Source organism: Xiphophorus maculatus, chromosome 8 (genome assembly GCF_002775205.1).
Source record: "Xiphophorus maculatus strain JP 163 A chromosome 8, X_maculatus-5.0-male, whole genome shotgun sequence".
Taxonomy (NCBI): domain Eukaryota; kingdom Metazoa; phylum Chordata; class Actinopteri; order Cyprinodontiformes; family Poeciliidae; genus Xiphophorus; species Xiphophorus maculatus.
Genome location: NC_036450.1, coordinates 19038206 through 19063657, shown reverse-complemented (window position 1 = coordinate 19063657; position 25452 = coordinate 19038206). Strand labels below are relative to the sequence as shown.

The 25452-nt window shown below is 37.6% G+C and overlaps 1 protein-coding gene across 1 annotated transcript in view; it reads right to left on the bottom strand.

The window, feature by feature from the left end:
* Positions 1-25452, bottom strand: part of col27a1 (collagen type XXVII alpha 1 chain) — an 80436-nt gene that overhangs the window by 13734 nt on the left and 41250 nt on the right. Inside the window, exons 13-32 of the mRNA XM_023338353.1 lie at positions 19942-19995; positions 18084-18128; positions 15334-15387; positions 14936-14980; positions 12876-12929; positions 12419-12472; positions 11251-11304; positions 11107-11160; positions 10813-10866; positions 10646-10690; positions 8947-9000; positions 8795-8839; positions 8629-8682; positions 8479-8532; positions 5836-5889; positions 5185-5238; positions 1356-1409; positions 1116-1160; positions 517-561; positions 35-88 (exon numbers count right to left, since the gene is read on the bottom strand). Of these exons, the coding sequence (XP_023194121.1) occupies positions 35-88; positions 517-561; positions 1116-1160; positions 1356-1409; positions 5185-5238; positions 5836-5889; positions 8479-8532; positions 8629-8682; positions 8795-8839; positions 8947-9000; positions 10646-10690; positions 10813-10866; positions 11107-11160; positions 11251-11304; positions 12419-12472; positions 12876-12929; positions 14936-14980; positions 15334-15387; positions 18084-18128; positions 19942-19995 (1026 nt within the window). The remainder of the gene's footprint in view (positions 1-34; positions 89-516; positions 562-1115; positions 1161-1355; positions 1410-5184; positions 5239-5835; positions 5890-8478; positions 8533-8628; positions 8683-8794; positions 8840-8946; positions 9001-10645; positions 10691-10812; positions 10867-11106; positions 11161-11250; positions 11305-12418; positions 12473-12875; positions 12930-14935; positions 14981-15333; positions 15388-18083; positions 18129-19941; positions 19996-25452) is intronic.

The following is a 25452-nucleotide window of genomic DNA, read 5'->3' as shown; positions in this document are numbered from 1 at the left end:
GGGCTGGGTCAAGAGTTTATAAGTCTAAACTTACCGGGTCGCCGGCTATTCCCTTGTCCCCTGGGGGTCCAGAAGGCCCTTGGATTCCCTGACAACAAAACAATCTGTGAGTTTAGGAAGATGGCAGTACATCATCTAAAATTAACACAATACTTGCCAAGAAACACAAGTTGTTTACACAAAGTCCTTTTTTTAGCAGGTATACAAAAGCATTATGAACCAGATTTTAGAAAGTTTCTTCTTCTTTTGGCTTTCAAAGCAGATATTACCATATTCATGGCATCCGTCTCAGCTACACCAACCCTCTGCCAATTCTCCTTCACTACATCCATGAGTCCAATAAATCCACCACTCCTCCTCTACATACAGTATGTGTGAACCATTTCAGCCTTGCATCTCTAACTTACGTGTTAACTTATCAATGTATTGAACAACTTGTTTATTTTCAGTGATCTATGTCACAGAAAATAAAATAAAAAACAGCAACAACAACAAAAAACAAAACACTGATCTTACTGGAAAACCTTTTGGCCCAGTGTCTCCCGGCTCGCCGATCTTTCCCTGTGAGGACATAAAGGATTGCAAGACAGGATTAACAAAAGTCAATTGTGGAAAACTAGAGCTGGTTAAAATCAAACCTGTTGTAAAAATATTTGTCTTTTATCTTGACTAAACATATTAATGAAATGAGGGAATTAAAATCATTAATTTGACTTGTGTCTGACAGATATTAGAAGTGTTACTAAAAAAATAATAGATAACATTATATTTACTTCCACTTAGTATTAAAACAACAAAACATTTTCAAAAAGTTGAATACTTTTGAATGGAATTTTATGGATGGCCAAATCCGATAAATGAGCATACAATAAAAATGGCGTAATGTTCTGTGGTCACATATGTAAGTCTAGTAATAAACTCTACAAAAAAAAAAAAAAAAAAAACTATGAGAAAATAAAAGTGATTCTTTTTCATATTTGAGTCTAGATCTCAACCTTGCTGGTTCAAATCAGAGGTTCTTTGAGAACATAGTAGGCAAAAAAAACATCAAAAAAGAAAACAAAAAACACATCTGACATAGAAAGTAAAAGTAGAACGGTGTTTAGGAGCTTCACCTGTGATCCTGGGAAACCTATTTTTCCTGGAGGACCATCAGAACCCTTCAGTGAAGAGAAAAGATAAGATAATCAGTGACAGGTTGATTGTATATGTACTATTCCTCAGATAAAACGGAAGACAAGTGCAGTTCACCACCAATTCTTTGTTAAGTGTTTGTCTTTGAAAAAAATATGTAATTGTTATGTTCATACAGTTCAACTGTATAATTTTTATTGAGTACATGCCATCACTCTTACCTTCTTGCCCTCTGACCCCATCTCTCCTGTTGGACCATCAGGTCCCATTGCTCCCTGACAAAACAAGACATGTGTCACTTCACCAATAGAGGTCACTGTAGCACCACCAGACAAAACCACCAGCATGTCCTCATGTGAGGGTCGCAATATCTGTAAACTGCACTGCTGCAAAAAAATAAAAATAAAAATACATATACATACATATGTAAAAATATATGTATGCAGAGTCTTGATATACTAAAAGGTGGCTGGCTTTTCTAGTAGTGAAACTCAATGACCTTATCTATCCTAACATTGATTTTACCAATGGATTCAGGGTAATAGAGTTTAAACTTAAATACACAAACGATCAACACAGATCAACTGTTTATCTTACATGAGTGAAACCTTCAAACATAATTAATCCAAACTGCTGCAAACTCCTGCTAGTCCAGTGACCAATAAAAACAAATATAAGTCAGGGCAGTGTTCCAATACACTTCATCTGCTTTGCACCTGCATCCAGTCAAATTTCATAGCTTTACTCTGGAAAATGCAGCATTACCGACATAGCGATGCTCACTAATTAACAGTGAATACATTAAAAATCTCTATCAATCTCCTGGTTGTTGGTTGTTATACAAGTAGTTTTTTTTTTCATGGTAAGTTTCTCAGGACATCACACTGAAGGAGGCCTTGTTGTTTGACTGATTGATGACCAGGCGCAGTGGGAGTCTGGCCCAGAGGCAATAACAATAGCTGAAGTGCTATAAGCCTATTATACATAGAGCTGGATGGCCACTGCTCATTAACATTCCTGTCTGGGGTTCCTGCTTCCCGCTGGTTCCGTTTACATTGGCTGATTAGCTGATGAGTAGGGAAAATATTCCCCCCTCCACTTCCAGTCAAATAATTAACAAAAAGAAACGAGCTACATCCAGTAACTTTAATGTACCGTGGACTCAAGACTCTTTTCTGACTAACAAAAATGGCAGACAAAATGAATACCAAAAGCATGAATTCAACCAGTTGAATTTAAACCAGCTCAGAAGCAACCACAAACTGCTGAGCAGTAGGAATAATGCTCTGCAACATGGTACACATTAACTCTGGATTTGTTCCTTAGATAGCCAGAGAAATCATTCGTTCCAGATATTTTAAAATGCAAATATTGGATACAGAGTTGGATGTGTAATACTTGGGACTCTCATTTAATAATGTTAAGTAGTTTTTAAGCACACAGATATAATGCAATCCCAGAACTTTTCCACATGTTGTAACATTAAGACCACAAATGTTAACATACTTCATTGGGATTTTATGTCAGAGATTACCACAAAAGGGTGATAATTGTGTTGTGGAAGGAAAATATGTATTATTAATATTTTTTTTGTTGTAAAAAGCATCAAAGTGCAATATGCATTTATATTCAGCCACTTTTTCAGTCAATTTTGCCATTTGTTGCTATTAAATCTACAAGTTATTTGCAATAAGCCTCTATCAGCTTTTCACATCTAGAAACTAAAAGTTATGTCATTTCTACTCAGGTAAAAGAACCGAGAGACTGGAGAGAGAACTGGTATGAACAGACATATACATTTTCCAAGTCTTGATTCTCAATGGAATTTAGGTCTGAACTTTGTCCAGGATATTCTAACACATGAAAATGATTTGATCCTCAACCATTTCATTGTTGCTCTGGCTTTCTGTCGCTCTTCAGCTGGAAGCTGAATCTTCACTCTAGTCTCCAGTGTTTTGTGTCAATCTGACCTGAACACTTTCTGCCACATGTTTTCCGGGTCCTCTGGTTTGTGACAAACTATAAACAGAACTTCTTGTGCTTTTCTTTGCCTTTCTTCTTCACAGGAATGACTTGTGGAGTGCACGACTGTATAACCTCATCCTGTCTTAATCCCCTAAACAATTTCATCTCTGACCTGTCTTGTGTGTTCCTTTCCACTTATGTGGTTTGTTGTAAAAAAAAAAAACCCAACAAACTCTTAGACCTTCACAAAACTACTGGACATATACTGAGAATAAAGTTAGCAACACTTCCAAATTATGGGACTCTAGGAAAGTTGAACTGAATTTATTCAGTGTAAAGGAAGTTGAATAAAACTGTACCTTACATGTTTGAGGTATTTTTTGGTAAAATGTTGGAAAACCATTAATCATTTTTGCTCATTTCACATTATGCAACAATTTGTGCAAGTCTCTCACACAGAAACTTAACACAGCATTATGAAGCCTGTGGTTGTAACATGACAATATGAAGATACTTAGATCGGTGAGTGAAAATAAAGACAGCATAGGATCCAACTTTTTTATGTTCTGAAGCCATCCTGCAGACATTTTCACATTATTCAGCATTCCAATTGAGTTGAGTAGAGGCAGATGTTTTTCTGTCCCTATTATGTTCTACATTGAGCTTTACAAGTAAAAGAGGTATAGTGTATATACAGTACAACAAATTTTTTTCAACTGTACCCAGTCTTATCATATATCTTCTTATAAGTCGTTTCAGCTTTATTTTTAAGCTGCTGTGGAGTGTTACTTTCAAAAAGAAAAAGTTTCTTTTTCAGTAACTTGTTTCTTGCTGTGATGAAATGTTTTGTGTAGGTAAATGAATCATTCAGCTTTCTAATCTTGGACAAAGCAGGCGAACCTGCTGACATTAGCACTAACCAAAAACACATACTGGAGTGAGAGTATGCCCAGGCCAACCACAGCAAGGCCAGTGTTCCATAACAAAAAAAAAAAAACCTCAGGGTTATTTTCTCCTCCTCACATGGTTAACAGGAAAAAAAGTTGTCTAAACTTAGAACTAAGATTCTTAGATTACATAAGCATAGGATTAAGATGTTTTGGCTGACTTAATCTTCTTTGCCTTGAAAACAGAGAACAAACATGACTATATTAAAGCCACTGTCTCCAATATTTAAAAGTATTATTGGTGTATAAGCTTTGAAAGCAAGGTATTCTTTTTATTTTTGTTTTTTAAGAAATGAATGTAATCATGGTTGGCTCCAGGCGTGTATTCATTTCAGACTGTCTATCTATCTTTAACAGAGAAAAAGAAATGCCAGAACGAAACTGATCATCAACCTGGACACACCACACCCACAGTTGGATATGGTCATCATCATCATTGTCATGTGTGGACGATTATCTTTAGTGCTGACATAGAAGATGGTCAGAATTGTTACAAAAAAATGGATGGAGCTACAATCAGGGTAACTCTCCAGGAAAACTTCTTAAAGGATTGAAAACTCTTCAAATCAAACTTAAATCTGATTGAGAATCTGTGACAAGAAAGATGACATGCTCACACTCCAATGCTACTGAGCTTAGGGTGTTTTGCAAATAGAGGGCATTTAAAAAAAATCTATTTTAATGTGCTGTTTTATGCAAACCAAAAGGCTTGCGGACGTGGCTGCATGTAAAAGTAGTTCAACAAAGTACTGACTCAGGGGAGCTGAGTCAAATATATAAAATGTATGGCATGCCACATTTTCTATTTTATTTTTATTTGTTAAAAATGTAAATGCATGTATCCGTTTGCAGTGACTTAACAATGATGTACTACTATTTATTAATCCATCACATAAATGCCTGCAAAACTGATTTAAGTTTGCTGATGCAAAGTGAGCAATGTCTCTGAGGAAGCTTAATGTCACCTCACTGGGTTTCTGATGTTATCTAGTAGTGCAGAAGTTGCAGAAGTAGCTGTTTATTCCTCTCATAAACAAACATCAGAATATTTACACACTTGCTTCAGCCAAACTGGTTGATGCTCGGACGCCTTCACAGCAGACCAGCGATTAAAGCTTGTGTCAACCTGCTAGCTTACCCGCAAGCCTTTGGGTCCTCTGGTGCCGGCTGGCCCACTTGCTCCGGCAGGGCCCTAATGAACAAAAGACAAAAAAGGGAAAAGAGATGGGGTAGAAAAAGAGAAAAAAGGATGGAAAGATAAAACAAAGGTTTACACTGACAGACCAGAGGGCCCCCTGGCTATTGACCCCAGGGAGGGAGCAGCCTGACCTCGGGAACACAGTACAGGGTTTGTTGTTAGATCTGTCACTCACACCAATTAAAGAGCCCGCTCAGGAATCCTGTCCTGCTGCCCCCAAAGTTCCATGTTTATGTTTGTTTTGGTGGCTCAGTGGCCCCCACTTTGAACCGGGGCAGGGCCTGCTCTAAGCCAAGCAAGGGCCACGGTAGAGACACACCTCAGGGACGAGGGGGGCTGGCAGCAGCTTGTAATTGGTTATAGGTGTTGGGTTTATGACTGACAGGCGGATAATGCGCATTCAGCGGGAGGCTGTCAAAGTTCATAATGCTCAGGAAAGCTCTGCAGCATATTGGGAATACTAGTCCTACAGAATGAGATCGTCTACAGTTGCTAAACTTATAGTTCTAGTAAAAAGAGCATTCAGTGATTTCTTTTTTTTGAGTGCAAAATAAAAAAAAGGAGGAGGGGGAAAAAAAAGTGATGACTTACTGGTCTTCCTGGTGGTCCAGCAGGTCCAGTCTCACCTGGCGTCCCTGGGTGACCCTGTTGTGTATGCACAAATGCACAAAGGACATAAAATCCAACTTTAAATTACAAAAGAAAATGATACAAAGGAGCTTTCATGATTTATTAACAACACATATTGCTAATTCTGCAGCTCTTTCAGTAACTGGAAAGAAGTTTCTCCAGAGTTAATTCTCCAACTTGGAATTAATTACAGACGTGTTCACATTAATTTGGTGTAAATCAACTAGACGGTGCAGAGTTTTCTTAGAAGGAATATATCGACTTTCTTGCTGGAGTAAGACTCTGTGCTTGAAAACAGATTTAATGCTCAAATAGAGAAAATCAGAGAGGCCAGAGGACAGCTTGAGGAGCTGATTTTATATAAGAAAACATGCCATTTCTGGCTCCTTTTTTCTCTTGCTTCTTTTCTTTTTTCTTTATTTTATTGGACTCGATTTACTAGCCAGCCCATTTGTAAAAGTCGAACGGAATAATGGGGAATGTTTTGGTCAGACTCCCCAGAACATCTGAGAACAATAAAATCCATTCAGTCTGCTGGCCTCGCAGCGTAGTAGGCACCTCTGACGTCATGAGCCCACAGAAATAAAACCTTGACGCTTACAGTAAGAGCTTTCTGTTAGCAGCTTCTCTCATTTTTAGTGATGCCTTCTTTTTCCAAAGGGTCTGTTTCTGCTTTGGAGATGAGGAAGAGAGCCAACAGAGAACTTCCTTTAAAGTGAGAATGTGTATGAGTGGTAATGTCCTCAGGGGAAATCCAGCTGGCTCTGAGCCAACAGCAGTGATAACTAAATCTTCCTCCTCTCCAAACAGTCATATACACTGAGTGGTCCATAAAAGAAAAAAAAAAAAGCGAAACATTAAAGAAGCCATTTTTCTGTATTTGAAAGTAGATCGTATAGGTTTATTTTTTTGACCAACTTGGAGCTTTGTCAAAGAAAACATCTCAACTATGCCTCACACGTGTCTAGACTGAATAAACAGTTGTAGCTGTTGAAACAAAAGGGAAGTGTGTGCAGTAAGAAACCTAAAAATAAATGAACTCACAAAGGTGATATTAATTTATGTGCTTTTTTTGGCTGCTTGTGGTGGAAAACTAACACAGCGCATCGCCCTGAACAAGGTAGACTTGGCGATGGCAGCAACAGGCTGCAGGGTTGCTTATTTTCTTCCCAGCTTCCCACTTAATAAGAGTTGATGGGAAAATGGATTGAGCAAAGGTACAGAGCAATTCTGGAAAATAATCTGTCAGAAGTGGCACAAGACATGACACAGGGAGAGGTTCACCTTCAGACACTACGAAATGATTTAAAAGACATTTGTGTATTCATGTCAGATTCAAACTGAATTGAGAATTTGTGAAAAGATTTGAAGATAATTCTTCCCATCCTGATATATTCTACACAAAAGAATGTCCCAAAATGCTGGTTTCTGGATGTACAAGGTTAAAATACCAATACTCAAAAAGTTCTGCTGCTGAATTTGCAGCAAAATGTTTTTTTTTTTTTTTGTTGCAAAGTGGGGCTGGACACAAATGAATGCAGACACAATTATGCACCACTTTCTGTTTGTCTGTCACACACAGTCTCCCCCAAATTAGTAATAATAATAAAAAAGGTTTGTGGTTGTAATGAAAACATTTTTAAAAATGAATAAGGAGTGTGGATCTTTTTGCAAGAGAAAATATGGAAAAATTCAAGGATTTTCAAACGTTTCACGTACAGTCACAGAATTAGAAACAAAAAAGCCCTGAGAATTCACAAATAATCTCGAGGAAAAGAAGTGTTTATAGCTCCAACAGTCATCATAAAGGATCATGTCCTGCAGAACTAGGGACTATGCCAATACTCCTGCAGGATTATTCATTTTTTTTCATTCTTTTATTTTTTTTGGAAGATCTTTTTGGCATTTAGGATGATTTAAAACTTTCCGTGGTAATAAGATCCCAATAGCAAAATAAATCATTGTATGGGTTGTATTGGAATAATCACCCCTTTGTTTGAGTCAGTATTACACCATTTACAACTATATGGCCATATGGCCAAAGAAGTCTAGTTGCCCAAATAACAGTAAAGACCCAAATAACTCAAACAGTGATGTGCCTTTGCTCTCCTTGTTGACCTAACTTGTTCTCAGCATATGCCTTTGGGAAAGTAAGGAAACCTTTTTGCACTTGGATTATCATAAACTAGCTTAGATCTTCCTTCCAAGTGGGGAAAAACTTATGAATTTAGTTTTTTAAACAAGCATTAAAACATTGTGGCAAAACAAAGCCATTAATTGATAAAGCTCACTTTAGTGGACAGATAATTAACACAAAGTTTGTGACTGACTGCTGGCCATGTGAATTTGAAGAAATATAGGGGTTAGTTATGACAGCTGCCCAGTAGGTGGCAGTGTAGGGAGTTACACTTCAGATTCAGAAGGCCAAGATGAAGAGCTGTGTCCTTTCACAACCCTTGTAATGCAAAGGGTATCATGAAACATTGTGATCTTTACTGATGAACCACCTTATATCTATATTCATGTATAAGTTTATGATTGAACATTCTCAGCTATTTAGAGGTATTTGTGAGTTAAATTTATTTTTCTGTTTGTTTTTCTTACCGTTGATCCTTTTACTCCGGGTGGTCCGGGAAGGCCCATTTCTCCCCGGTCTCCCTAAAATGCACAAGCATGAAATTTTGTTTCAAGTTAAGGGTGCATTTAGAAATAAATTAATCAATTTGTTTTAATTTCCTTTTTTAATGGTCTTACCTTCTCTCCTGCCAGTCCTGCCTCTCCCACAGGTCCGATGAAACCCACCAATCCCTGAAACGTAAAAACTCAGCATTGGATGGATGAATGGAAAGAGTTTCCTGGATAAGTGGCTGGGGGGGAACCATCATTCAACACAGGAAGGAGCAATGTCAGGAATTCTTACTCGTTCTCCCATGGACCCAACTTTTCCTGGGACACCGGCTTCTCCCTGCAGATGCAAATCCACTGTCATTCATTGAGTTATTATGAAATATGCATCACTTCTGTATTTTTGGAAACTGGAAAAGAATGGTAGATGAGTTTGAGTTTATTCACCTTCACTCCCTCCGGGCCAACCTTCCCAGGAAATCCTTTTCTTCCCATTCTACCCTGAAAAAAAAGAAGAAGAAAAAAGAGCCATACAATAACTAACAGTGAGGAACAGACATTCACCGAGAAGTGAACGCATCGTTAACATTCATCACAAACTCTCTGTGAATGGAAAGGGTCTGTTTACGGGATGGCCAGTTTAAAGAGAGATCAGTGGAAAATCTCCAGGGTGCAGGCTGATGACATAGGCAGGTAATGCTGACAGGACATTTAGGCAGGCTGCAAAAGTGTTCAGTGACTGAAAACTGTGTCTTTTTTTTATGAACCAGCAATACCTCTAGGTCAGAAATGTCTCAGCCAAACTCCGTGAGACTGAGTGACTCAGTATTTCCAAAGTTTAGCTCACATAGGTTGGCAGCCGTTTTTAAATAGTTCAATCTTACACTTTATTTCACTCAAACAGCCAATAAAAGTCAATTTAGGTTGCAATATGAGGATGAATAGGTGCTCTCTTGGACTTGTGACTTCCTGTTACTTGATTTATATTCATGTCTACAATTTTATGACCAAACTGATAAAAAAAAAAATAATAATAATGAAAAAAAAGGTGCAGTGCCAAGAGGGAATGCAAGAAGCATCATATAAAAATGCACAGTTGCTGGAAAAAAAAGGAAGGTAAGGATGAAGAATCATTCCTGTTAAATCAGTGAATGTACAGGTCTACTCGCGGCACCTGGCCAGACATAAATCACAGCTCCCGCAGGAGCCAAACACTACTTCCCCTCGGACAGAAGACAAGAAACCGAGTCAGATTATGAGACAAGCAGGTGGGCGGAAAGTGAGCAAGTGAGGGGGGAGTCAGACTGACAGAAAGTGCAGAGAAAGAAAGAAAGATTCACATGTTATATCTGGGATAATAATTAAGTCAGAAAACTAAATTGGAAACATATATAACAGAGTATGTTTTTTCATCAGTTAATAAAATGTCTGAAAGAAAAATACAGTAAAAACCTATATTTGCTATTTCCATTTTCCAGTGTTTTTATATTAGCCATAAATCTGAGTCATCTCTGAACATAGTGATGAACGCTATCACCCCCTGGCGGGCAAAATGAAGGACTACACATGTTCTAATAGAGACTTGCAGCGGTGTCAATAAAACGGCAAACACGCAATTTCTTTTATTTGTCCTGAGAGACGGAGAGAGAGAGAGAAAAAAAACTGTTTTTAATCACGTTATTACAGTCTATGATTAAAAAAGAGGTACAATAAACGTTTGCGTGCACAATTAAATATGAGTACTATAACTGAACTGCATTTATTAAAGGCTGCTGAGGCATGGCATTGTTACTGACCAATTTATTGATTTCCCAGCAATGTTACTATTAATGTAGTAACTTTCCTTTTAAAATGACTTAATGCAGGCATTGATGAACAAACAACACACGAGGACAAAGATTTCGTTAACAAAACTACAGTAGAAGTCATGTCTGTAATATAGGACAAAACGATTTTATATAATCCCTACAGAAATTATTTATTGTAGGTATTTGCAATTAATAAAAAAAAGGAAATCAGTATGTTAATCTTATGTGTTAATTTGTAAGAAATAACCAGATTTGAGGAGATTAAAGTGTTAGCACTTATCACATCTATTTTAACTGTGTACAATCCAAAAAATACACAGATGAATTTATTATCTCACCTCAAGTCCTGATGGTCCCGGTGGCCCGATCGGACCCTCGTCTCCCTGGAAACAAAGAATACAGATCTCAGCACATCTTATGTTTTTGGGATATCAAATGTCGCATGGCTGGTGCCATGAAATGTTAATGTCTTCCCTTGATGTTGGGTAGCTTCGGTCAGAATTACCTCTAGGCCAGGAATCCCTCGGGGCCCCGGTAAACCTCGGTCTCCTATTTTTCCCTTGATTGGGAGAAAAAAAATGCAGTTGTAGTAGATGATGGGGTGTAAATTTGGGTTTTAACACACAAGTTTCCAGCCAAGGCACCCTAATTCTTAAAAAGTTGATTTCTACTGAGTTTAACATTAGTAGAAATCCCTGCTGTGCCTCCACAAGGATGGAGGGCAACTGCCATGTTCTGATTCGTGCTTTAAGTCATGATTGTTGAAAGCTGAGCATGTTAAGTGGACGGTTTAACTCACCTTTGGTCCTTCGATGCCGTTTTCTCCCGGTGGTCCCATGTCACCAGGGAAACCCTGTTACCAACGATAAGAGAACGGACATCTTTTTTGTTTCAGAATATTGATAACAATCCCCAACGGAGCAATCAAGGTGCAAACACAAACCTCAGGGCCTGGTGGTCCAGGTGCTCCATCAGGACCTTTCTCTCCTAGTTTCCCCTATTAAAACAGTAGCAGAATGTAATGAAATATTTTTGTGCTGGCATTATGCTCATGCTCAAATGTGAAGTGCTAAAACTTTATTTTATGCGTTTCCTTTTATCCATATGCATACTGCATGACAGAGATACTAGGTGTGCTCAGTTGTCCACCAGATGACCAGGTTTATATTTGAAATGAATTTCCAAGGCTTTAAAAAGAGCAACAGGTCCATAGCATCACTGATCCTCTACCATACTTAACAGTAAGCATGAGGTAATGGGGCTCCAGGTGAGTTTTTACACCAAACTCAGATGGAACCCCGTTTGATCTAACACACTTCTAGATAAAGTCTCAATATAGTTTATGTCAGTTTGTAATGACTGGAGAGAAAATGTTTCCTTTTTTCCCAATAAGCCTCCCAAATACACAAGCACAAAAATATTCTCAGCCCTGGCAGAAATAGATTTCAAATTATTCAACTTGGAAGTTTGTTTCTTCAGAGAGACATTAATCATAAATAGCAAAAGATGTACATGGAGTACACTTTACTTCAAATATCAGTTTTTAGTCACATTTGATTAAAAATGGCAGGTAAATGACCAGCCTTGTTCATGTTTCCACTGGCATGGTGATAATTTATCCATCAAGATCATCTTTAGCTACCTCCACAGATTTTCTATGAGACTCAAGTCTGACTGGGGCTCTAAAAATGCTCAGGAAACTCATGAATAACAAATGTATAGTTCCTAAGCATGATCACCAACTTAAAAGAAGTGAAGTAAAAATTTAAAAGGTGCTTTAGTTACATTTAACTTTAAGGAATTGTTGGATCAGGTCAGATTAAAATGAAAGGCTTTTTTTTTAAACGAAATATTATCAGGTGTATCCAATAAAAAAAAAAGAACAACAAAAAAAACTACTTTTAAGTTTTAACAGTAAACTTGCAGCACTTAAAAAGAATAAGTACAAAAAAGGACTTTTTACACCAGAAATCACATCAAGAGATTAAGTCATGTTAGCTGATCTAACTTTAAGCCTTTAGTCTTAAAGGCTTAAAGTTAGATCAAAAGTGTTATGTAAACATTTTACATATTAAAGTAATCTTTGTGAGTGCAGTCCGATCAGATCTAACCTGTGGTCCTGGTTTCCCACGAATGCCCGGTAAACCTGGAGCTCCTTGGATACCCTAACCAAGGCAAATAATACATATTAAACAAATAGTATCCAAAAAAACCTCCTAAACAAAACACTTGATTCCTCTTTAAGGAAACAGACATTAGACATGCATGATTTTGCTCCCTACTCTGTATCTCTTGAGGCCACTTAGGTCTCTGTTGCACTAGATTTTACTTACACACAGAGAGACAAATGTGAAAGACTGACATAAGAGTTTCCATAAGGTGGACAGCAGACATCTGGCTAAGTCATTTTGTGGAGGCAGCAGCGCAACAACGGTTGTGTAACAAGGGATATGCATGATTGAAAGCAAGTGTGCACAGAAAGGCCTAATGAGGTTTAGTCAGTGGGGGGCTTTGTGAGGACGATGTGAGAGGATTTCCACTGTAAAATGTGCTACAGAAGTTGCCTACCTTATCTCCTTTGAACCCAATCTCCCCCTGCTGTCCAGGAATCCCAACGTCGCCCTGATATGCAGAGAACGATGCAAATGCACAGAGGACGACGGATGGATTTTGGACAAAAAAAAAAAAAAGAGAGAAAAGTGGAAGAAAAACATTAGGGAAGGGGGCGTAACACTCTACCTTATAAATACTCTACTTTTTTTCCAACGTCCAAAATAAATTAGTGCCCTATAAATTGTAACTGTCAATGCACAATGAATGTAGTTCAATGGATAAGCCAAGGTTTTCATGTGGTGTCAATCTGTCTGATAACACTCGCTTCGTTCCACTGCACCATGTGTTTCAGAGAGTGAGTCAGATTTCAGAATTGAGAATTGCAGCAATTTGCTCATTTTAGCTCCACTCTGAACTGAGACAACCAAAATGAAAGGTTTCTATTGCTGGTGGAAGACACGTTTTGAAATCTGTTTGGCTTTCCTCATTTTCTGATTAAACTATAGATTGTTTTCTGAATCTTAGTCAAACGAACTTGGAATGCTAGCAAATCCTTTGTGCAATTCAACTGAACTCCTTTCCATTCAACATTTGTAAAGTTATAAGAAATGTAATCTCAAAAAAACTATAAATTGGCTATTAAGAAAGCCTTTTTTTATGCAAACGTATTAGACCATGATGAGTCACTTCATAATATTTTCCATCTCTAATGTGACACACATCCTTTATCATTCAACTGAAAAACAAACAAATCTGTAGTTGGGGAGGGGAGACACAAAATAACTGTGACAACTGTTCTCCATAACTGCTAAAAGGACAGACAAACAATGGTCCAAGAAGCTGCCAAGAGGCCCACAGTAACACTGAAGGAACTGCAGGATTTTCTGAGTAGTGCTGTTTTTGTTCTATGTGACAACAATCTACTGAATTCAACATTTGTCTGGACAAAGGAGCAGAAGTGAAAGACAGAACCCTTTGCATTGAAACACCTGGTCTTGGCTGTTTCTCAAAACGTCATGCAACAATAGGCTAAATGGGCTGATGAAACCGAACTGTAACTTAACTCCAAAAGGAAAGTTCTGGTCAAAAACAACAGTGAGCATCAGCAAATAAGCAAAACATACAATATAGGACACAGAGGTGGCAGCATCATGCTGTGAAATTAGGTTTCCTTAGACTGAACTAGACTTTCTGACAAGGTGGACTCAATTGTAAGCAGTTCTAAATAGGCTGATAAGTTTTTTTCAAACCTGTTTTCCCTCAAACAGACATGCTTGTTGCTAGTCCAGTTGAACAGGATAAAGTATACATTCATATTATGTCACATTATGTGTGTAGAAAGTATGTTATGCTCTTTGATTTTTCTGTTACAATAATATGGCATTTTAACAAAGTGTGCGCCTTTTAAACCACTCCAGGGCCAAATTCAGTTCAAAACAATCCAGTTCTTTCCAATATAACTCCATCATACAGTTTCATTCAAATTCAAATACAAATACATAAAACCCAATGGCTCCTAATTTCACTGCAGTACAATAGAGCTTGATTTGTGTTTTTTTATGTTGTAATAATGTTATCTTTAAAATGTGCAGAAGCTTAAATTTTTTAAAAGCTGATTAGAACTATGGAGGTTTTAAGAAGTGCGACTCGACTGATTGGAGAGCTCAACTGAACAGTCATTTTACAACAAGATGAAATTAACCATTAACCCCCATTTTGATAGCTTGTGTGTAATATGGTGCACACACAAGTCTCTTATTCTGTTTCAAAATGCTTCAGAATATGAAATGTTTCAAAAACTGATTCTTTAAATGGTTAATCACATTCAGTGTTCAAGTGTAAGATTTTTCACAAATGCAGATCAGAAAAATAATATGGCAGCCAGGTTTAAAGAAAACCTTCCAAGAGTCTTATTGTAACAATGTAAAAAATAACAATAAAAAGTCTGTTTTAGTAGTCAATTTCCAATTAAAATGTGCTTGATATCTAAAGGCTGGGTACATTTGAATACAAAGAGCACATAATAATCACATGCTGCATATAACACAGGCCAATAACAGGAATATTGAGATCACCTTATCACCTTTCAGTCCTGGTTCTCCAGAATTTCCGGGTACCCCCTGGAGAAAAGACCCACATGCAGGTTAGAGTTGTAACATACACTTTGCTTACAGGACAACAGACCAGGAGTCAGTAGTCCAGGTCCTGGAGGTTTTAGATGTTTCCCTGCTTGAACACACCTGAATCATGGACTGGTCATTAGCGTACCCTTGCAGAATGTCAGGTTGAGGAGACCAGCCAGCTATTTTATTCAGGTGTGTTGGAGCAAGGCTACACATGATACATGCATGACGTCTGCTTTCGAGGACCAGGGATGACCATCCTCCCAACCATTCTTTTGCTTTATAGCACACGTAAGGCTACCATTAACAAGCAATGCAAGAATGGACTTTCCGTCCATTTCAGAGATTACCTTGAGTCCATTCGGTCCAGGAGGGCCCATTTCTCCCACTGGCCCCATATCACCCTAAAGCCAGAAAACAGGGGGGAAAAGACAATAACCGTTTAGTGATAACACATGCATAAAGTAGAGATATGTTCAAAAACATTCCTTTAACACTTACACAATGTGAACAGTATCTAATTTTGTTTATCAACTGCAAGAACAAAAATCATTGCTTCCAGATCATCCATACACTCATCACGCTGCAGAGAAGAATGCATGATAATATGCAAACATTCACAGGCCAAGATTATGATTCATCTCAAGCCTGAGATAAAGGAGTTTTGGCTGCGTGTGTCCAATGTTTGCCTCTTTGAATGGGGCTGTATCTCCATATGTGACAAAGTAGATTATTTAAGAATATGGCACCAAAAAAGTCCCCTAAAACAAATCAGATCCTTTGGCATCGAGACCTTAGATGGAGAAAAGCTTCTTCCTGGTTATTTGGGAACATCTAATGCAGAGGAATGATGTTATGAAGCAGTGGTTTGAAAATACTTTTTTTTTTTTTTTTTTTTTTTTTTAGCTTTTTCACATCTTGACACAATACAACCACTAGCTTAAATGTGTTTAATTATTTCACAGATTTTAAGTCACAGACCAACACAGAGTAGCATATAGGGTAATATATTGTGAAGTAGAATAATAATAGGATACATGGTTTCCAATTTTTTTCACAAATAAAAATATAAAAAGTGCCACATTTGTGATCAGTTTATATTTTGCAGATGCATTAACTCAGTCCAGTTACAACTGCAAGTCATTTGACTTTGACTAGACCAATAACATTCTTTGATTTGATCCCTTACTTTTAGTGTTGTTCTGGTTGAAGGTGAAGCCCTATGCCGTCTCAAATCTTTTGTTACCAAGAACAGTTTTTCATTTTTTTTAGGATGGCTGTGTTTAGCTCCACACATCTCCTCATTGACTGAGCTTCACTGTCTCAGCATTCTGCCATATTTCATAGAACAGATAGTGTGTACAGGAAGATGTGTAGCATTAGTATTCTGCAATAGATAATGTTCCACTTGCTTTTTGGTCTCATGAGACCAGGGCACCTCCTTCCATAAGTTCAAAAATGGTTTTCTTTTTGACACTATCCAATGTAGGCCAGATTTGTGGAGGGCCTATTAGCAGTGGTTCTGTATAGATCTACCTGTTAGAGTTACTATGGGAACTCTTGCCTGCTTCTCTGATTACAGCAATTATTGCCCAGTTTGCCAGTTTAGGAGGACCACTTTGTCCTGATAGGTTTGGAAGATGACACACTCCATTTTTGGATGAGTTAAATAATGCCCCACTTCATGTCCAGCGCACTGTGCATCTGTAGTTGGTGCATTTCTTGTTCTTCAGAATATTATCTAGTTCATAATGTTCTCTGACAAACCTCTGAGGTCTTAAATTAAATTTCACAAAAGTGAACCTTTATGTCCAGTGACATGCTCATCCATGTCAACCCACAACCAACAGATATACCGAGAGATTTTGGAGAAACAATTCGCCATTATTGGAGTGTTGACTTTAGCTCCTGCACATCCTGCCCATATTCCCACATCCCCGCCCACGCCACTTAGTGAGGAACACACCACCAACAGAGATACACCCAATTCAACTAGAACCAAACTAGACTTTAACTGACTAGAGTGAGACTTGGCAATGGAGAAGGGGCTTAGTTAGCTGATCTTTGAAGGCATTTGTTTTAATGGGTTTTATCTAGTAAGGGTGGCTGAATAACGCATAGCATCTTTTTCACATTTTAGTTCTGAAAGCCTTTGGATACCGTGCTTCATGTTCCATTTCGCACTACTTTTTATTGATCTATCCATAAACCATTAAAGTTTGTGCCTGAAAAAGGAAAAAATGTGGAAATTAAGGTGTAGAAACATTTTTTCAAAGAGCTGTCAATTGTAAGCTACAACAATAAGGCTCCTAAGTTTAAATTTAGGCCAGAACAACCTGTGCAGCCAGAAAAAGAAAAAAAAAAAAACAGAAAGAAAAAGTTACTTTAAGGACATGGCCCAGAAATTACATTTCTGACACTTGTAATGAGAGACAAGGAGAGAAAACTTCTGTCTTTTGTGTTTGGAGTTGCGTAAACAAGAACAGCTGTCTAGACATTTTCAGCTTTCCTCAGTGGCCAGCCTTCATTTAAAGCTTTCAGCAATGACTCCCCAGAGGAAGGTGTTTGTATACTTAAATCATTTAAGTGTGGCTCATTGCTGCTGGTACGGCATGCAGTGGAGTCAGATGGGTGTAGAGGACATGAATGTGGAGTTGGAGCTATAATCAACCAGTCCCCCGATTACAGGCCTTCTACAACCGCTAGTGGCCTAGAATAGACCAGGAGGAGCGGCAGTGACAGCTCAGGATGGGACACAACAAGAGAAACCAGTGAGACATTATAATCAGGTCCAATTATGTGGCTGTCGGGCTGGAGAGGCATTCAGTGTAAGGTGATGGGTGGGCAGCGGGCAGCTACTGGACGAAAATAGTTAATTTGAGCAGGATTCCTAAAAAGAAGATGATGCACTTTGAGAATTTTGTTCGATTCAACAAACTTTTGAGAACTGTCAACCCTGTACTCGTCGTTTACAATCAATCTGTATTGGTTCTGTATTTCAAATATGTTCATGGCGACCTTCAGATTGTGGGCAGTTTATCACAAAAGTACCTGGTGGAGTAAAATGATGACGGGTTGAAATTGGGGGTGAACTACTCACAATTAATCCAGGGACTCCTTTGGGACCCGGGGCTCCTAGGTTACCCTAATCAGAGAGGAGGGGAAAGATGGAAGGAGCAGGAGAGGCACAAATGTTATTGGCATTTTAAAAAACAAAAAACAAAAAAAAAAAAACATGTCCAGAAGAGTGGCTTAGTATTCACTGAAGCTTATGAGAGGCCTCTGTGTGCATGTATTAGTGTGTATGTATGTGTTAAAGGTAAAGGTGGTGTGGCATGTGAGCCCCATCATCTCATTCTGGCTTTCTAAAATATTTAGGTTTGTTGTAGCTCAAAAGTTAAGAAGGATACTTTATGGTGGAATGTCACCATTTTTTGTAGTTTTGGTGCATCCTAAGCAAGACAAATAAATATGTTGACATGTCTGAGTCATAATTTTGTGTTCTATGGTTCCCTGTTTGACTCCTTGCATGTGCTGCACATCTGTGCTGTTCATCAATAAACCTTACATTTTAAATGGTGTTTTGAGAAATAATTTAATAGATTTGTGTGTGGGCGTGTGTGTGTGCGTGTGTATGCATATGTTCGAGTATGTGTATACATTATGTACATAAAAGATGTGTTTATTTTGGCTGTGTGCTGTGTGAATTTTTTGATTTCATGTGTAGTATCTGTTTTTACTAGTTGCTAAATAAATTTCCATTTTATGTCAACTGAATTTTCAGTTTTTCCAGCCTCAGCTAAACTAATATAAACCACTGATTATCACAGCTATTGATTTAACGTATTTATTTAATGTTATTATTTAAAAAGCAATCAAAAACCTAGAATATAATCTTAAAACATAATTTAGAGTTTAATTATTGGCTTTCAAATTCTTATGATGCAGAGTATTTTACATTTTGATGTCGTTCTGCTTCAGGTTTACCAGAATTGCTTCCAAGTGGCTGAATGTGTTATTTTGTAACCACAGGGAAAAGCGTAGGAGCCTTTATTCGGCCAGGTGTCTGGCAGTGGGCAACAATAAACGGTGGAGGGGCAGCCCTGTCTTACTCTCTAAGCTCCTTGCATTAAATGGCCTTTGCAACAAAGGGATGAAATGATAAAAAAGTTTTGAAAGCATATAATTAAGTATGCCCAAGTATAACTTCATGATAGTAACTGGCCCTTTTCTAGTTGGATGACAATACTTATTCTCAGAAAAATACAGAGTAAGAACCTAATAAGACGAGGTATTAGAGGAAATCCCTGATCTAGAAGCCCAAACCATTGGGGGAGTGAAGCTGGTGTTTTTCTCTAAACATAAATGCACCTTATGTTCATTATTCAATTATAGGTGGGTCAAACTGCAAGTTTCTGGCAGGCTTGTATTTTTCCATTCAGGCAGAAGAAGTGTCACATTTGTAAAAAATTACAGTGAATATGCAAAAAATACTATTTGCATGTGATCTGGAACGGCTGCATTGATGAATTACATGCAATTACTCATACTGACATCTTATTACATCATTTGGTGTTTTTGGATATGAGGCTGTAAAAAAGGTCTACATGTGTGGTGGTGGACAGCTCACAGTAGTGAACGGAAAGGCCGTAACTGCAAACTGCTCACCACTTAACAGTGTGGGCTTTTTGAAAATGAAAGCCAACTTAAGTTATTTTCAACAGACCAAAAGCATGGGATGGAACTGAATACACTGGTAAAACTTGTCCAGGGTAACATCAAACAAGACAGAGAAGACAAATGGGTAGAAAGCCACATCGTATAACCAGCAGCTAAAACACCAGGGAGAATGTGAGTCTGTGCGCGACTCAGAGCTAAACTCTCACTCTCAGCTTGTGTGTGTACAAATGTGGACCAGAAATGGTTTTACATGTGTAGTAGGTTAATGTGGAACATACTGGCTCTCCATCTGGTCCAGGTGGCCCTCTCTCCCCAAAGTCCCCTGGAAACCCCTGAGAACAAAGAGAACAACTTCAATTCTATGAAACCATTAGGTATGTAAGAAATTAATTTGCTACCACTTGGTGGTGACAAAAACAAGCAATTTGGGTTGCTTAGATTGATAGCGTGACGCTTTTTAAAAAACTTGGACGCGAATTACACATCCAGCATTTTACAGATTGTTGTCAGCTTTTACAATAGTGCTTGATATTAGGTTAGGTTTTATATATTTTTTTGCTTAGTATTCGTAACTCAGTAACTTTTGTAAAACATATCAAGCAGTTAAAGGACTAAGTATTAGCTAAGTATGAAGGCATGGACAAATCTTTAGGCATTCCTGCTAAAGATGTGTAAAAGAAAAAGAAAGAAAAATAATATAAATTCTATTGGTGCATTTATTCAGTGACAAAGAAAAATAAATTGCATAATCATGTATCTTGCTACGACTCACAGTAAGCAGGACAGTAGGGGAGGAGAAAAAAAAATCTCCAAATCTCAATGTTGGAGTACTGCGACAAAGAGCGGTGTCTCTGGGTCACCAAGTCTCCATAGCAACCATTAGATGATATCTGCATGCCAACCAGTTATTCGGAAGGAAATACATTTTCTGTCCTAGCACACAAAAATGTAAACATGTGGAGTTTGCTTAATGCAACTGTGATTTTCATTGGAACCGCGTGCATTGGTCAGAAGAGACTGGCTGTACAGTACAAGTAACCTTTGACCTTCATTTTACACAATGGCTTGCTGCTAGTGAACACAAAGTAAATCATTTCGATCTCCATAGCCACGGTAGAGTATTAGAAATACCGCTTTAATAATAACAAAATCTTGCAATTCAAATTTAGAGCAAACATGTACCTATTTAATCTTTTTGCTGAACAAATAAAGCTCTGTTGCTGCAAATTAATTGTAATAATGTTACTAGATCAGTTGCTTAAAATGAGACTGTTATGGTCCTATTAAAAGCATTAAATCTATTAACTTTAGGGTGTGGGTAGCTTGCTGTTGGTAACTTTAAACTTTAGACGGGGAGAAAGTGAGCCAAGCGATTATTCTGTCCATTTAACAGTAATCGGGAGGCTAATCTAAGCTTTACAAAACATTGGTGCTGGAGCAGAGAGCAACCACATCTGCAAAAAGCCCTACTGCTAAGAGCTTTAGTACTGAGACGATTCAACACTCATAACGACTACTTTTCGCTATGCTGGCCTCGATGAATTATTTTAACATGATAATTACTGTGACCTCCAGATAATGTCAGTTATTTCTGTCAGAGCGGAGATCCCTCAGATAAACTGAATGCATGTTTTATTTTAATCGCTGAGTCATCTTAGAAACACAGTCTCCCTACTAAATGTAGCTCTTTGTGTTTGGCATTTCAATTTGGAGCAAAATAAGTCAGGCAGAGTTTTTTTTATTTCTTATTTAATTTAATAGAAGAGCAAAAAACGGGTCATTAAGACTATTCAAGAACCAACAAAGAAACATGAAAAATAGGCTCAGTGATTGGTCATCTTAAAGAGGAAAAGCAAGTGTCATGGAAATTAATTGTTGGTGATTCTTGTGTGACAAAGCAGACAGATGTGACTGCTTTTTTTTTGCCTGTATGCAATCCATTTTTGACTTTTTCTGTCAATCAGAACAGTGGATGTCCAATCTTTTCACCCAGGAAAAAAGTCTGATTTGAGCCACTTCCATATGTGCCATTAAATCAGATAGTTTGTTTCTGAGACACGTGGCATGCATTCAGATGTGAAAAATAGCTGAAAACAATAACTATGAAATTATGAAAGAAGCGCATCACATTCCAGTCCCACCACTCCTGACTCTGAATACACATCCAAACAGACTTTTCTACAGACGTTTCAGTAAATGCTACAGAAAAGTCTGTTGCTATTAGTTGTGCTTCATTTTTATAAGCTCCTTTCGTCTTGTTATGATCTTGTGACTGTCAGCTCCCATTGCTCAATAGGCTTTAAAACATATATGGCTGGACCCTTTGTTACTTCTGGAAACATTACGCTGTTGTGTGACATCTAAGTTCTTCTGCACATGTGAGTTGTAAATCACTCATGCAGAAGTTTGATTGTGGTCGCCTTTAATTAATAAAAGAAGTAATTATTGGATTTTGGCAAAAAAAAAAAAAAATTAAAATAAATGAATAAATCAAGACTTGCTGTGTGAACAGAGCCTTAGTGACTCAAAAGCTGAGGAGCTTAGGTTCTTTTACTGGGGACATAAAAAGAGCTATTGCCATGTTGCAAAAATAATTCAAAACAAACTGTATACATCTCGGAAAAGTTTAGTATTTTTAATTGAAGTTCTGTAAAACATTTGAAAACTGTTATACTCAAATTTGCTTAAATTCCTCTTGTTTTGAAATAGCTAGTTATAGAAAGTTAAGGATGATCCAATAAATAGCTTAAACTTAAATGTTTACTGTTGTCTGGAATATTTCACATGATCTGTTCTCACTCAGGAAGACTTTCTACATCCATTCACCATGTAAACAGTTCCTGGCTTCCTTATAAATAACATGACAATAGTTTGAAAGGCCATGAGGTTCACTTAAACCACTAAGGTCTTTTTAGGGATTAGTTATTTCCAGACCCCAGAGGTCAATTTTGTTCTCGACTCTAAGCTGCTCATTAATTACAGCCTCCATCATAGACTTGAGGCCTTGTTTGCACGAAGCCGATTTTCAGAGAAACCCAAAAATGTTTGTTACAATCCAGCTGCATGTTTACATGTCTCCAAGTGATCAGACGACAAGAAGTTTTGAAACCAGGTCGGGGTAAAAGTTTTCGGGAAGTATTCTGGATTTGTCTGAAATTCAAATTCAAAAGCGTTATTTACAACAGGTCAGATATGAACTGCTTAAAACATCTAAAGATAATCTTACTTTAAAAATCCTGGAATAATTACTTTAAGGAAACCTTCTCCTTCATGTGACATAAAAAATACTTTTATTCAGTAACAACTTCAAACAGTTTCATTTACGATAAAAAAAAAAATGGCACTGAGTTTGACAACAGGGAACGAGAACTGCCAAAAAAAAACCAAATAAAGATAAGTTATTTAAAAAGAAGCATCAAAAGGAGAACGAGAACTGCTGGCAATGTACTTTGGAAAGTTGTTGCAGACTCTCTACCGTTTTCGATATATCTTGGTCTGTGAGAAATGACAGAATGTGTGTCTGCGTGCGTGTGCTTCCTTGAGAGAGAACAAGCGCTGCGGTTATGGCCATTAAAATGTCTGGCTCAGGTTTGAGCAGTTCTCCTGTTTTTCCTCCTGGAAGACGAGAGTGATCTCTTAAGGATCATCCTGTCAAACGCCCTCAAGCTCCGTTTTTCCTACAGGAGCAACTAGATGCCGATTCCAAAACCACTGAAATTACATAACTCCTCCTGACACCTTCTTCTCACCTCCTCCGTAAACACAAACAAATCTGTAGCTTTTATGTTGAACACAGTGATGCCTCAAATACACAACTACTGCTGTCATACATCATCTGCAATGTTGTGCAGGAGGGGAGCGATAAAAATGTGATGGCAACTCTTCTATGCAAATGCTTCTAGCTTTATATGATCTGTGAAACTACCAGAAAAAATGTTTTTATGGCAGAAACGTGTCAGTCTGCGAGCCTTATAGAAAACGTGTATGCAGAAAAGGCATCTCCAACACTTTAGCAAAACGCAAACAAAGCCACAAAAATGTTATAATACATCCATACTGTCGTCCTAAAGAGTAATGTTTTTATAGTTTAATTGTCGCTTCTAAAAGCTTCACATTAGAAAACTCCTGCCCCTCTCGTTAGAGTGTTCAGAAGTTTTGGCAACACAAATATATTTACTGAAAAGTCAATAAGCAACAGCTGCAAAATGATCTCAGCAATGTGTTTTGGGGTTACACAGTTCAATGCATTCTTTGAGACTGACTTTAAACACTATTTAACACAAACCTCCCCAACAACCAGCAAACGAGTTTACTCCAACAAAACCTTGTTTAAGAAAAATCAGTAACATGTAGAAATAGTAGCTGTTCAATACTCTCTGAAAATCTCTGACTTTGAGTTGCTTAGATGGTGGAAATTTGCTCTTGAATGCGCCCGTCCTCTGGGTTGCGAGAGGAGGGGACTCTCAGATCTAGCACTGCTGGTGGAGGTGTATACAAAATCCTGGTAGTTGTTATAAGAAACAGTCAACATAGAGCATTTCTTTTCCTTCCTAATCATCCTCCTCTCTGTGCATAGTGGCAAGATAAACATAATCCACTTCCAGCAAGAGTTGCTTTAAGATTTTAAAATGTTGCATGCAGAGTAGTTATTTACTTGAAGGAATTTTTTGCTTATGAAGGTCAACAAGCTTACTTGAAGAGCATGTTTTTTTGTCTTTCCCACTTAGAGAAAGTACAAGAAATAAGCCTCTGCGATGTTATGGATTACTAAATAAAAGCTATTTGACACTTTGAAAAGTATTACCTATGAAAGAAACACAATTATAAATGACTACATTAGTTACATTAGTGAAGCATCCATACATTTCTGCAAATGTATCATTTCTTGTTGGGGATTTTTTTTTTCTGAAGTTATTCAATTTAGTTAAAGGCTGAATTTTTCTAAGCTAAGCATGACATCATACCACTATCTTAGAAGATGAATTTATTTCAATACAGATTGTGGAGGGTTTGGCTTCATTTCTACAATACAAAGCAATAGTTTTTATTCTCGCATTACCCAAGGCTTCTTATCTCCATTCTTTTGTGATGAAAGATAACTTCATTGACATATTTGTGGCCTTTGTGCTCAGCACTCTTCTCTCACACTGCCGGCTATGAGTACATCTCATGCCTTCTTTTATGTCTAAGCAGCCTTAAAGACTTGTGAAAGCATACATTGGTTAAAGGTTGCTAATTACACCACAAAAAAGTTGCTAGATTTGTCAAGAATTGCTTCGTTGAAAATGTAACTAAAGGGGTCTGAAAATGTACTAAATATAAAAACCAATTTGCAACAATGGCAACCTCTACTTCAAATTTTGACTTCAGTGGATTTTCTGTTGAATTTTTTATTTTTGGAACTTAAAAATTAAAACTTTTGCCAAAGTTCTAGTGCCATTGTATAACAACAGCATTTTTTTCTCTCAATACAAATGGCAACAAAGTAAAAAAAAAAACAAAAAAACAACCAAAAACTCCTGTGTTACTGTTAACGTGTCGTTCAGTGTGGTGGTACTTAGAAAACCTTTCTTGAAATGGTACTGGTTATGAAAAGTTGAGAACCTCTGCATTAGTGTAACACATCTTTGTCAATATAATTTTCACTTGAGTGTGATATTTGAGTATTAATTTATGCAAACTGCAGACTTTGGTTCAAGTAACGGATCACGATTTATGGTTCACATGTCTGTGAGGTATGGAAGTGGTTTTAATAAACACGTCCAGTAAAAAAATAAATAAATAAATAA